This window comes from Ptychodera flava, chromosome 1, assembly GCF_041260155.1.
Source record: "Ptychodera flava strain L36383 chromosome 1, AS_Pfla_20210202, whole genome shotgun sequence".
NCBI classification, from domain to species: domain Eukaryota; kingdom Metazoa; phylum Hemichordata; class Enteropneusta; family Ptychoderidae; genus Ptychodera; species Ptychodera flava.
In genome coordinates this window covers 1,281,532-1,296,673 of record NC_091928.1, presented here as the reverse complement: position 1 = coordinate 1,296,673, position 15,142 = coordinate 1,281,532, and the positions used below count along the sequence as shown (strand labels likewise).

The 15,142-nt window shown below is 36.2% G+C and overlaps 1 protein-coding gene across 2 annotated transcripts in view; it reads right to left on the bottom strand.

The window, feature by feature from the left end:
- Positions 1–228: 228 nt before the first annotated feature.
- Positions 229–15,142, bottom strand: part of LOC139116119 (N-acetylglucosamine-1-phosphotransferase subunits alpha/beta-like) — a 119,580-nt gene continuing 104,666 nt past the window's right edge. Inside the window, exons 27-28 of one of the 2 annotated variants that reach the window (XM_070678776.1) lie at positions 11,850–11,939; positions 229–2,948 (exon numbers count right to left, since the gene is read on the bottom strand). In XM_070678776.1, coding sequence (XP_070534877.1) covers positions 11,856–11,939 — 84 coding nt within the window. In that variant the 3' untranslated portion in view covers positions 229–2,948; positions 11,850–11,855. The remainder of the gene's footprint in view (positions 2,949–11,849; positions 11,940–15,142) is intronic. The other variant, XM_070678700.1, reaches the window with a different exon arrangement.

The window sequence follows — 15,142 nt, the reverse complement described above, 5'->3', positions numbered from 1 at the left end:
TTACTGATCATTTTATATAAACAGCTAGTATGTATGGTCAATGAAAGTACACAAATCACTCGCTGATCACAAAATGTGCAGCGCACCAAAGTACATATATCACTCTCTGAGACAAGAGCCGTGACAAACTTAGCTAAAGTCTAATAACACTGTAATGTACCATCTGGTACATCCACATGCACAGCTAAATTTTACAAGTTTTGAATAAAGAGTACAGTCACAACATGGTTTTTGATTTTATCATTCTTTAATAAAATACCAAAATGGCATAGAATATTTATATCTTTCATGAAATTTCAAATCAAAACTATCCAAAATATATAAACATATACTCCATACTGATGCATTGTTGTGATGTCACATGGACTCATAAAGCTATTCTGTTCAAATGATACTTGCACCAAGACAAAAGTTCAAAAATTTAACACTAAAACAATAAGTAACAGTGAAATGATTTATTCTTCATTCTTTAAGAATGGTTACATACTTGGTAAAATCATATGGACCAATCCATTCCTTAAGTTATTTTACACCAACAACCTTGAAAAAATCAACAATTTAAACAAGTCAGGAGAAGTACATAAGAAAGTATATTTTTACAAAACACAGGAGGCTTTTCTGGTGCACCTTACAAAGTACTTTAAAAAAAGGAAATCACCCAAAATTGAACCTAAAGTGATGTTCATCTTAAAAATTTGAAAGGAATATAAACTTGAGGAAAATTCTTTTCAAAGATTGATGGCTGCTGTTACCACAACTGATCTATTATGGATGAATGACATACTAACATGCCGTTTATTTGTTAACATACAGATTCATTCTACAGTTTGGTTTTGGTCAACCCGGTATTTTCAAAACTTATAAAATAGATATATTTTATCAGTCTGATGATGGTGTTTAATGATTCACTCTTACTGTTAACATATTCTACTATCCAACTGTACCAATCTGCCACGTGGCAGCAACTGTCAGGGGTTCTTTTACAAAGGCTACTACGATAGTTTTCATTTAGCATTCTCTCACAATTCTTATATCCCTCTTGTATTGTTTCTAAAATAAGGCATTCTGCTGGTCAACAACAAGGTACATTCTTGGATGATAGCTTCAAATTTATTGTATATGGCTCCAAAAAAATGTTTGAATTCGAAATTATCATCAGTGGTACACCAGAAGCTGTTGCACAATGCCCTAGAACAAAACCCTGACATGTAATTAGAGTATTCACTGTTTAAGGTAGAACGCACCTCGGGGACAGAAATTGCGGCTTTCAAATTTTATCAATTTTCCTCTGACCCACCACTTATGGGGGCTCATTCTGAAGCTCTTGGCAAAAGAAAAGTTTTCACCGTCTTAGTTTTTCGAAAATCGAAAATTTTATTTTTTCCCATAGAATTAACACAGGGATGGTGGCCATTTTGAATTTCAAATATTGAGAAATCGCAAGATATTTGTCTCTCTAGTACCAAAATTTGTACGGTGACCCCTGACTTTTATTCTTGCTTGGGTAAGAAAATGGTTGAAAGTTTCACTGAGGAAAGTTTGAGCAAAAGTTTAAGTCTTTCACTTTCGAGGTGCATATTACCTTAACAGTCAATCTATATCTCATCTCTGCATTCACCATCATGTAACTCAACTCACATCACAAATCTGTCTCACAAAGGAAATGGAAAATCAACTCATACAGACAACGTTATCAATTATTCAGGATCTGAGACAAATGAATTTGTGAATCACTGAACATGAAGATAATGTTCTCATGTGAAATGGGTTTGCACTCAATAAAACCTGACCTTTTAAGTTAGAATATCAATTTGAGACACCTTCTTGACAATCCTTGACAGGATATTTTGGTTTGACTTTGCTCTGGGGAGAAAGTCATGCAAGAACAAATGCATTCATTTTTCTGTTTTAAACACATAAATGTACATGCAAAATTCAAGACCCTTCCCTGAAAATGTACTTAACACTTTGGAAAACTAATGCCAATACCACTTGGTATATCAAAGATACTCTTGCATAATGTTTTTTGCAATTTTTGTTAATTTTATAAATACATTTGGAAAAAGCAAAGGTGGACCTAGAGATATGTGGAACTGTCTTCCTTGACCTGTTCCTTACCATTGCCTGTAAACAGGCCCAAAATCACCAGTAACAACGGGTTTGAGCTAACCCATGGGGTTAACAAGTTTAAACAGCAGCCTGTTTTATATGATAGAGTGCCTCTTACAATAAATATATTAAAACATTCCTGCTGTGACCGTGTTGAGTTGTGATAAATACACACAGTCAACCTGGCATTTAACCAAGTATTAATAATCAACTGGCCAAAGCTGTAATATCATTCTTTTCATGTCTTACACGGAATATTTTGCTGGAGATGACCAATCCATTTTGAGGTTTCATATCCTACTGTGAACTCATTTGAGTTTTGACTCTCATAGATTTTTATGACACAATGTCACATTGACAGAAGTGTATTAAAACTGATAGATTCAAATGACCATCTGATTGACGGTTTTCTAAATATTCAAACATGATTTAATACAACAAGCACACAGCTTTAGCCATTCTGAGCGCATATATTTTCCACATTCAAACATCAGTGTTCTATGTCAATATTGAATTTACAAAAACATAAATTACTAGTCTGTCTTGACCAATTATTATGAGCAACTGTTGTTGTTACTATTACATACATATGCACACTGTCTCCTGATGGAAATCATTCAATACCATGAAAGAAGGGAAATTCAACGTCAACATGATGTCATTGACAACACTGTATAAGAAGAATTTATCATGATTTCAGATGTGGTAGTAATAGCAATATTTTGTTTTGCATGAAAGTGGCAATAGTGCAATATTCAACATGTTTAAGACCATGAAGAGTTGACTTTTAAGGAATGTTCATTTGTTGTCAATCAGTATCAAAGCTTCTAGTTGTCCACCTGAAAAAAATAATAAAAAGAAGAGTGAAATGTTAGGAATTCAATGAATACACAGGTTGCAGCAAAAGAGTCACTGTTTCAGAGGATAAATGAACAATAGTTCCAACTTCCAAGAAGTTACTAACATTGCACAGACTTTCTACAAACTGTACTCTATTTTTCAGAATATCAATTATGTTGGTGTCATTGATAGAAGATGTTGTCATTGATAGAAGATATCTTTGACAGAAGATGATCAAATACAGTAATGCTAGCTTGTGCTTACTTTGGAATGTCAAAATTCTTTAACAAATAATTACACTAGTGCAATTCATAGTTTGGAATTTGGAAGACTGGTGAAGAGGTAAAAACTACAGAAAAGCAAGAGAGGAAAACTCATCACGAAAGGTTCCAGTTTAGCACATAAATTTGTCGATCAATTTGTTTAAGTCAGCCATTACCCTATATTTTGTAAAATTATCGTGCTGTAACATATTTATCAAAAATAACCACACACGAATGATGATGACAGACAATGTTGCTGTATATCAATATTGATACAAAACAGCATTATAGCATTAATGGAATCATGAATATTACTTTTCTTTAGCTTCTTTAACCCTTTGAGCGCTGTAATTTTCTCCTGCCAAAATTTTAGTGCAAAATTTTAGCAATTTTTTATGAATTTTTTCAATAATCTTTTGATAATTTTGGACCAAATGGATACCACATTTCATTAGCTACAGTTTTTTGTCAAAAATTTTGGCAACAAGTCATCGTTGATGACACAGTCCCCACTTGTTAATGGGTACTTTGATTACATGTCCTCAGAGAGGATAGAGTCCTCTTCATTAATTAGGTCTGTGATAAAATACTTTGATACAGATGGCACTCAATGGCCAAGAATGAGTTCCATGGTGATGAAAACATAAAACCGAAGTAGGCCACCATCCTAAAGTTCATAAAATGAGTCTACTAGGAATTAATCAACAGGATGTTGCAAAACATTTTTGCATACAATCCTAACACTTAACAGATTATCACTTGCAGCTTGAGCGGAGATACCCCTATTTGCATATTTATATTAGAATTTCGTTCAAATGGAAGTGATGAGGGCGCTGTTCTACTTGACCGTTAGTGTGATTTTTCCTGTTTTTTGGGGGGCAATTTCAGCCCATTTTTTCCCAACAAACGATGTCAGAGACGTTTCTATGGTCATATAAAGCAGTTAAGTTTGTGCCTATGAATTTTTATCAACTTCTACGGCTTACTTTTGGTGCTATGTGTGTATTGTCGATCTATGGCTCGCTAAACATAGGCCTTCTTTTGAGCTGCCGCAACTACATGCACAGCTGATTCTTGTGAATATTTTTACATAGTTAGACAGTCTAATCATTATTTAAGCCCCCTAACTTAGTTTTATTCTTGTTCATGCCCTGCAAATCACTGCTTTGGCCTCGTAGGTCGTACACCGTCCCGCCATCAGAAGACAAGATGGCCGCTTATAGTGAGGAACGTGTTGCACTCCGCTGACGCCTTGCTCACGTTTACAAATTGTTTAGGCCCAAAGATTGCACAATATCACATATTTTACTGTTGTCAATCCAACTTATGTTATATTTATATTTGATGCTTGGGTTACAATTTCGCGGTAGTCCTCGTAGGCATTGGCTACCAATATTCCATTGCATTGGGTAACCGGAGAAGTCGGGCAGTTGCGAACTCGGCCATCGCCAGCGCCGATGGTGCCGACCAACTCGGCCAGTGCAGTGGGACTCAACCAGGAGAAGTCTGCCACTCGCAACAAAGCAATATGATTGCATACGCATTCTCTTCACAGTTGAATATGCCAAACAATTTTAACTTTTTACTACCATAGTTTTTGTTATTTTGTCGGTTTAATACTACCGGGTACTACGAACATTCAGAAAACAACTCAAAGTCGAAGAGCTCCCACGTCCACCCTGCAAAACATGTACGGTCTGCCTCCGTGTTTCTGCAGATCGCGCGCGTACCGTATTAAAGTTCAGGCAAACATTATGCCATTTCTTCAGTAAAATTCATGGCTTGATGACTCTTAACTAAGTTGCTTCGCCATCTCCTCTGACTTTTTAACGAACTTCAAGTGTAACTATGACGAAGACTGCAAAACTCGCTACCACGATCGCGATACACCGCCATCTTTAATTTTACCCATACGTGCGTTGAACTGTGATCTGTGAAGTTTGCAAACATTACGCTCATCTTATGAATGACATTTAGATCGCTTTCGTATATAACTTAACTGAGACTTCAAAAAAAGAAACACTAATATGGAGCATATATTCTAATAGGGTGCATACTGTACTGGCCGACTTCCCTTGTATTCGGTCATTGTCAACTGTCAGTGTCTGTCTGTTTGGAGTCGATGCAGGATGTGGTGGTCGGACATTCCCACGCCTGATTTTACTGACCCCTCAGCCTTTCAAGATAATAATATCGTTGTAAGAGTGGATTTGAGTGACCGTGATTTGTCACAGTTTTCCTTTTCACTGGTAACGGGTAGTATATCACTGTTCAGTTACCATGTTTCAACTCGTCAATGTTGACTGAAGTCCGATAGCATAAAGGCGAGTTTCAGTGCCATAGCGTTGTACGCTGTACACGCGTACACTGGCTGTACGATCGGCCTTGTACGGTAACACTAACAGCGCATACATGGCATCATGAAATCATGCCGCAAATATATGCGCACTGTCAGAAATTCACGAAACTTGTCACAAGCGTTGTTCAATAGCAAGTGGTTTGACACAACAAGTATTATTTTTGTTCAAGACCTGTATCAGTGTGTTTCGGGTCACAGTCTAAAAATAGCACACAGCTGAGAGGTATAAACCATCATTGCAACGTACGAATTCAGTTGTCAATTATCATTAGTATTTATTTCTATCATGCATAGATACGATGAAATTACTCTCAAAAGTGTACATTACCTCATAGCATGTTCAATTTCGCATTAGATAATCATATTTGTGAGCTTTCGAGCCCATTTTCACGACCAAGTCGCTCGAACGACGTGTATTCCGACATATTGCTTGTTTACATTCAGAACGAGGCTCTGCAGCCTATTGAATTATGCAAATTTCTATACGTCCGCTCAAGCTGCTTGTACCGTATTTCATAAAGTTTGATGCAGTATTTACAACACTATGAGATCAACATCTGTATCAAGTTTCATCACATTTGACGTTGTATTAATTTGTGGCTATATCATCCTAATTAGGAAAGTTCATTACCTATGCAATTACAAATTAATTAAAATGACACTGATAAATGTCTTTTTCAATGTTAAAGCAATGTGAGCTTAACATCTGTACAGTTTTATGAATTTGATGCAGTATTTCTTAACATATCAGCCTATTTACGAAACTTCAATAATTGACATGTTACTGCTACATGACGTGAAACAAATTGAGGAGCATATGTATGAAATAGGTCAATGTCCTTGTACCAACTTTGAATGACACTGGTTGCAATATGTCTGAGTTATGGCTCTGTACATAAGAAAATTGTAACAAATTCACCGCCATGCAGCGATATTTGATCTTACTGTTTAAAAAATCAACAAGTATATGTACGACATAAGTCAATGTACATGTACCAACTTCGAATAAGATCAGTTGAGACTTGCCAGAGTTATGGCTCTCAACATGAAACAACCATAACGAAATTGCTGCCATGCAGCCATATTGGATCATATCATGAAACAAATTGACGTACATATGTATGACATAAGTCAATGTCCTTGTACCAACTTTGAATAAAATCGGTTGAGATATGCCTGACTTATGGCTCTGTACATGAAAAAATCGTTACAAAATGGCCGCCTGGCGGCCATATTGGATCGTATCACAAAACAAATTGACATGCATATCTATGACATTGGTCAATGTCCTTGTACCAACTTTGAATAAAATCAGTTGAAACATGTCTGAGTTATGGCTCTGTACATGAAAAAATCGTTAGAAAATGGCCGCCTGGCGGCCATATTGGATCGTATCACAAAACAAATTGACATGCATATCTATGACATTGGTCAATGTCCTTGTACTAACTTTGAATAAAATCGGTTGAAACGTGTCTGAGTTATGGCTCTGTACATGAAAAAATCGTTACAAAATGGCCGCCTGGCGGCCATATTGGATCATATCATAAAACAAATTGACGTGCATATCTATGACATTGGTCAATGTCCTTGTACCAACTTTGAATAACATCGGTTGAAACATGTCTGAGTTATGGCTCTGTACATGAAAAAATCGTTACAAAATGGCCGCCTGGCGGCCATATTGGATCGTATCACAAAACAAATTGACATGCATATCTATGACATTGGTCAATGTCCTTGTACCAACTTTGAATAAAATCGGTTGAAACGTGTCTGAGTTATGGCTCTGTACATGAAAAAATCGTAATAAAATGGCTGCCTGGCGGCCATATTGGATCGTATCACAAAACAAATTGATGTGCATCTGTATGACATATGAAGTAATTCTTGTACCAAGTTTGAATGAAATCGCTCCTTGCATCTCTGAGATATCTGCGTGAACGGACGGACGGACGGACGGACGCACACACGCACGCACGCACGCACGCACGGACGCACACACGCACGGACATGACCAAACCTATAAGTCCCCCCGGACGGTGTCCGTGGGGACTAAAAATCTGAGGAAAATTGACAGGGGGTTTATTTTATAAAGGGGACAAAAATAGACTTTGCTGCTCAAAGGGTTAAGTGCTTTTGAAAATTGCATTCATCAAGTAGAGGGTATGATGTAATCATCCAAACTTAAAAACTAGCAATCACTAGGACAATGGGTTTTATGATGGAACATCATAGTCTGGTAAAATATACAACATTTTGTACTATTATTGAATATCTATTGAAAATTTTCAGGGTTCATCAGTGGGCATTATTTTTGAAATAAAGGGCAATGCCCTGACCATTAACGTTTATTTATGGGCAACAGCGAGAGGAAAGCCAAAAACTAGTGGGCTCAGCAAGCCTCGCATAAATAAACATTATTGGTTAGGGTGGAATCTTGTTATTTCCACTATATTATCAACGGACCCAAAAAAAACGTCATAATTTATGAAAATACAATGGGGGCCAGAACTAAAATTACACAATATCGTATTCACTGAACAGTGTATAGTGCAATACGCAATACACTGTCATGCGTACTGTAAAATTTTGCAAATCCAGAGATTTTTTAGAAAAAATGTCTTAACTTGGTTCACAAGTGCTTCATTTTATTTTGTGCAAATCACAATTTACAACACTGTGAGTTGTTAATGTTATTATTCATATTCATGGGCATGCAAACAAACAAGTACTGTGTATTTGTGATCAGTCACATGGTTCACCCCAACCAATTAAAATGTTACGGATGAGACAAGGTAATATAATATATAAGATAAATTCATAAATTTCATAGAATAAATTCATTATCATTAAGTTAATTGCTTTGAAGTTGTGATTAAGCATGAGCAGAAAGAGAAGACAGCATTTCTTTCATAGAAATCAAATATTGCAGATACTAAAGATTTTGAAACAGTGTAACATACAGACGAGATAAGAATGAAGTCTTTTCTTGTAATATAACAAGATAATATCAATACTGCATGCGATGCAGTTACAGACACGATCAGTGTTTGTGGAAGTAGGGTGAGGCTGTTTAATTTCCCTAGGGTTCTCTTCAAAGTAGAAATAAAGACCATCTATAAATAAACTTTGAACTATGGACAACAGTATCCAATCCTGAAAGACATGTTTACTAGTATTGAAATAAACCATACTTATAAAACAACAAGTGTGAAAATCAAATGAAAACATGAACATTCTATTTTGCAACATTTTGAAACATAATATCAACGACATTTGGTTCACATTTGGTTCAATGTGGCAGGCCAGAGTGAGTTTACTCAACTAAGTTTACCCCTGGGAACATGCATACCATGTTTCAAAGCAATCAGATGATAGATTTCAGAGAAAATGATTTTCAACCAAAATTGAGAAAAATTGTCCCTAAAATACAATTAGGAAAATTTGACCAAAATTTTAATAAATCGGACAGAAGACAATCCTAGGATAAAGAGTATCAAGTTTCAAAGCAACCCAGAAGAACTTTGGAAAAAAATGATTTTTTTGATCAAAATGGGAAAAATTGCCCCCAAAATACAAATACGAAAATTTCACCACAATTTGAACAAATCTGACAGAGGCAAACCCTAGGATCAGGCAAACTAAAATTCAGATGATTTTTTGACCAAAAATGGGAAAAATTGTCCAAAAAATACAACTATCAAAATCTCACCACAATTTGAACAAGTCATCATTGATGACACAGTCCCCACTTGTTAATAATTTGTACTTTGATTACATGTCCTCAGAGAAGATAGAGTCCTCTTCATTAATTAGGTCTGTGATAAAAATACTTTGATACAGATGGCGCTCAATGGCCAAGAATGAGTTCCATGGTGATGAAAACATAAAACCAATGTAGGCCATCATCCTAAAGTTCAAAAAATGAGTCAACTAGGAATTAATCAACAGGATGTTGCAAAACATTTTTGCATACAATTCTAACACTTAACAGATTATCACTGGTACCATATTTCATAAAGTTTGATGCAGTATTTACAACACTATGAGATCAACATATCTGTATCAAGTTTCACCACATTTGACGTTGTCTTAATTTGTGGCTATATTACCCTAATTAGGAAAGTTCATTACTTATGCAATTACAACTTAATTAAAATGACACTGATAAATGTCTTTTTCAATGTTAAAGCAATGTGAGCTTAACATCGGTTAACATCTGTGTAAAGTTTCATGAGTTTGATGCAGTACATATTTCTTGACATATCAGCCTACTTATGAAACTTCAATAATTGACATGTTACTGCTACATGACGTGAAACAAATTGACGAGCATGTATGAAATAGGTCAATGTCAACTTTGAATGATACTGGTGGAAATATGTCTGAGTTATGGCTCTGTACATGAAAACATCGTAATAAAATGGCTCCCTAGTGACCATATTGGATCGTATCACATAAAAAATCGACGTACATACATGACATAGGTCAATGTCCTTGTACCAACTTTGAATAAAATCAGTTGAGATACGGTATGCCTGAGTTATGCCTCTGTATATGAAAAAATCGTAACAAAATGGCCACACAGCAGCCATATTGGATCGTATCACAAAACAAATTGACGTGCATATCTATGACATTGGTCAATGTCCTTGTACCAACTTTGAATAAAATCGGTTGAGATATGCCTGAGTTAAGCCTCTGTATATGTTAAAAATTGTAATAAAATGGCCGCCTAGTGGCCATATTGGATTGTATCACAAAACAAATCAACGTGCATATCTATGAAATTGGTCAATGTCCTTGTATCAACTTTGAATAAAATTGGTTGAAACATGTCTGAGTTATGGCTCTGTACATGAAAAAATCACAATAAAATGGCCGCCTGGCGGCCATATTGGATCGTATCACAAAAAAAAATTGACGTGCATATCTATGACATTGGTCAATGTCCTTGTACCAACTTTGAATGAAATTTGTTGAAACATGTCTGACTTATGGCTCTGTACATGAAAAAATCGTAATAAAATGGCCGCCTGGCGACCATATTGGATCGTATCCCAAAACAAATCGACGTGCATCTGTATGACATGTGAAGTAATCCTTGTACCAAGTTTGAATGAAATGGCTTCTTGCATCTCTGAGATATCTGTGTGAACGGACGCACGCACGCACGCACGCACACACGCACGCACGCACGCACGCACGGACATGACCAAACCTATAAGTCCCCCCGGACGGTGTCTGTGGGGACTAACAAATCTAACTAAAATCACCATAAATATCCTGCATACCAAGTTTCAACCAAATCTGGGTTTTAGCAATTTGCTGGATTTTCCCTTTTTTTACCTAATTTACATATTTTGACACTGACATGTTCATTTGAACAAATTGACATCTCCACCCCTTGGTGCACCTGTACACAAAATACTAAGATGGTAGGTGCTGCAGTTTTGGAGTTTTTGATGTGGATGACATACAGTGAAACCAGTCTCAACTGAACCCTATCTAAACTAAAGACCTGTCGATACTGAACACCTTTTCTAGTCCCATCCACATAGAATGCCATGTTTAAGGAACCTCTATAGACCAAACACCTCTGTAAACACATGTTTTCTCAGTCCCTTTGGTGTTCAGTTTAGACGGATTTTACTGTACTTGCACACATACTAACATACCTACATATGTAAAGACATGCAGATGCCGCCCAACCTACCATATAAGCTTTCTTTGGTAAATATACATATACCAAATGTGAGCTAAGAATCAAACAATCAAAAACATGCATCTATGATATGAAAATTACAAAGTGATGAATCAGTTATGGTTTTCTCCAATGAAACAGAAGGTCAAAAATAGAACAAAGAGCAGCTCACAATAATTGAAATTTAGTCTAACATTTTCAGATTGTAAAATTTTGAAAAATAAACCTTCACACTGAAGTTGAATCAAGCAAATCAATCAAAGGACTGTGAAAAGATAAACAAAGCAAGACCTGTATAATTGACCATTGTCCTAAAACACTAATGATTGGACCAAGGGTAATTACTCTAATGGTACCCAACTCATATGTTTACATGATCATTTACAATTTACAGGACAAAAATTGTTTTCAAATCCGCCATAATGTTACACTGTTTGCAAATTTGTGGTAAAAAGGGGTGAAGTATTAGTTAGCAGGTAAAAAGTGCAAAAAAGTGACAGAAAAATGAAAATAAATAATACTTATGTCTTTCTAGGCAGCAGTCATGTGAAATTATTCAAATAAAAATTACTTTTTATCATACATGAAGCATCTTTGTTGTCGCTGAAGTCTTATGACTGGGTCTTCTCTCTGGACAGCATTTTCTCTTTAATGCCAATAGCTGTAAGAAAAGAACATACACTTCATTACAACTATTTCCTTGAAAAGAAAGTAGTTTCTGCTTAAATTTCAGAGATCACTTACTTGTGCATAAACATACCATGTAATGCTGTGTAATCCACAACATAAAATTAAAAATTTGCCTAGACTTACCTTGAAGTGCAAATTATTAGTCTTTGAATGGAGCATAGTGTATCTACTAAACAATGCCTTCCCACTTTCACCGATAGATGGCGCTGTTCCCGAGTACTGAGTACTGAACTCTAATAAGGGTACCCTGCACAGCTGCAATCATTCGGCTTGAAGCTGGCCACAGAGCAAGTACATGTAATGGGTGGTAGTGGTAACTACACCAAAACTTTATGCACATAAGCTATTGTAGCAATAGTTAAAGCAAAAATAGCGTCAATGATGACACTGTGCTCCTCCGTGCATTTAGCGGTAGGGATGCAAGGAGAGAGGTTTGGGGAATGTTGCTGAGAAAGATGCAAAGAAAGGGTTGAAATGTGAAACTGTAATAAAACCTATTGTTTTTTAGCAGTGAGCGTCCAGCTTGGTAAACATGCCATCTTGTACATGAAGGCAAAAAACACAATTTTCACATGTCACATGTACATGTACATAGATCATCCAAATTGATTTATCTGCAAGATTTTGTATGTTCCTTGCTACAAAATTCTGATAACAGCAAAACATGCACGCATGATTGGACAGTGTGGACTGTGTATTGCATGCACTACATCTGCCGTGATGATGGATTGCCAGACGACCTCACTGCATCAAAGAACTGTAGTTTAAAACGAAAATATAATTCTAAACAAGTCATTGACAATGACATGGTCTCCACTTGTAATAGGAGTATTAGTCTTGATGGGGCAGGGAAATGTGGTCATTAAGAAGTATCACTGGAGTGTATATGTTGAGATCTACGGGCACATAGGTCTATGTCGTTGTTCCCAATTTGAAACACATGAGGCATGTCTAAGTTATGGTTCTTAATTGGGAAAAAAGATCAAACCTGTAGCTGTATTGGCCAGCCAAGAAATACATATGCACATAATAAATGTGGTACAAGATGTGACATCTTAAGGTCTAATATCCTATCAAAATTGAAGGGTATAGAACTTGTGGTTACTGAGTTATGCAAGGTCAAAGGTCATCGAGGTCACGTGACAGTTTGAAAAAGAAATTGTATTGGTAATAAATTCCTATATGCCAAAAATCAGACCTCTACCTCTATTCGTTTGCCCAGAATTAGATATGTGCATAATAAATGAGGTTAAGCGTGTGTTGTCATAAGGTCTCCCATCCCACTAAATATAAAGGACATAGCACTTGTGGTACTTATATTGACATAAACATATATTTTAGGTAAAAAATTATCAAGTTCACATGACATTTTGTCAAAAAATTTCTATCCTATAGTCATCCCTATATACGAAAAATCAGACATCCATTTATTGGCTTGCTCAGAATTAGATATGCACATAATTAATGAGGTACAGTATGTGGCGTCATAAGGTCTCCCATCATACCAGATATGAAGGGTGTGGCACTTGTAGTTACTGAGTTATGGACAAATATGTATATTTGAGGTCAAAGGTCGTTGAGGTCACGTGACATTTTGTAAAAAAAAATTGTATTGCTAAGTTATCCCTATATACCAAAAATCAGACCTCTAGCTCTATTGGCTCGCTCAAAATTAGATATGTGCATAATTAATGAGGTATAATATGTGGCGTCATCCCATCATACCATATATGAAGGGTGTAGCACTTGTGGTAACTGAGTTATGGACAAATACGTATATTTGAGGTCAAAGGTCACCAAGGTCAAGTGACATTTTGTCAAATTGGCTGACATATCTGTGTGAAAGGATGGACACACAGATGGACTCAAGGACACCATGACCCAATCTATAAGCCCCCTTGACTTCATCTGTGGGGACTAAAAACTGTGTCACGGCATCCTTTTTGCGATATGAATACGATGAGAAACTAAATTTTTATTTTTCTTGGCCTTATACATGGGTGTCTACGGAGAACTGACTTATACATGGGAGTCTATAGAGGACTGCCTTATACATGGGAGTCTATGGAGAACTGCCTTATACATGGGAGTCTATGGAGGTGTAAACTAAAAAGTCCTCCGAGTCTAACACGGCCAAATTTGATCGCATTGTGAAACAAATCGACGTGCATCTGTATGGGGTAGGGTACTTATGATCCTTGTGCAAAGTTTGAAAGAAATTGACCAGGGCATGTCTGAGATATCTGCGTGAACGGACGGACGGACGCAGGCACGCACAGACAGACGGACATGACCCAATCTATAAGTCCCCCTAGACATCGTCCCTTGGGACTAACAAACTTTCTTCGTGTCGTTGATAGCCTTGATTTTCTTTGGATATTGAATGGACACATTTATTAAAGACGTCACTTTAGCTTGTCATTGATAGTGAAATGATTTTTTGCAGAAACACGATCGGTCCAGTCAATTGCACATGCTTACTCATAACAGCTGGACTGCGATGATCACAACATTGTTTTGTGATATTCCGATACAAAATTAAAATAATTTTATTAATATTTCGCATTGACTATAAAGTTGCAAATGTTTCCTTGGGTGTTGAAACATGTTAGCATACTGTGTACGTGTTACAAATCACCACACCAAACAGCAATGTTCATGTAAGAACAACCTGCTTGATTTCCATGGACTTTCTGGTCCGCCCATCACACTGTTATGTCTGTTTCCCCTCTAGCTTCCGAAAATTCTTAGTAAATTTACAAATTCAGTCTCAAAAGTTTTGAGTAAATTTAAAAATTGATTGTATTAATTAAATTGTCAGTTATTAACAAATTCCTTTTGTATGCCAATACAGCTCATCTCAGAACCGGACATACTTATATACACACAAGATTTTGCAACACCCTGACAATTAAATAATCTTCAACAGCACTGATTTACATTTAAGTAAATTTAAATTTGAAAATTTAAGAAATTTTCGAAATGTTTATGAAGTTCATAGCAAAATTTTGATGAAGGAATATCAACTTTGGAAAAAATAACCTACACCAAGTGTTTCCATGGCAACCATTGTATTAATTAAATTGTCAGTTGCCAATACAGCTCATCTCAGAACCGGACATAGTTATATATACACAAGATTTGGCAACACCCTGACAATTAAATAATCTTCAA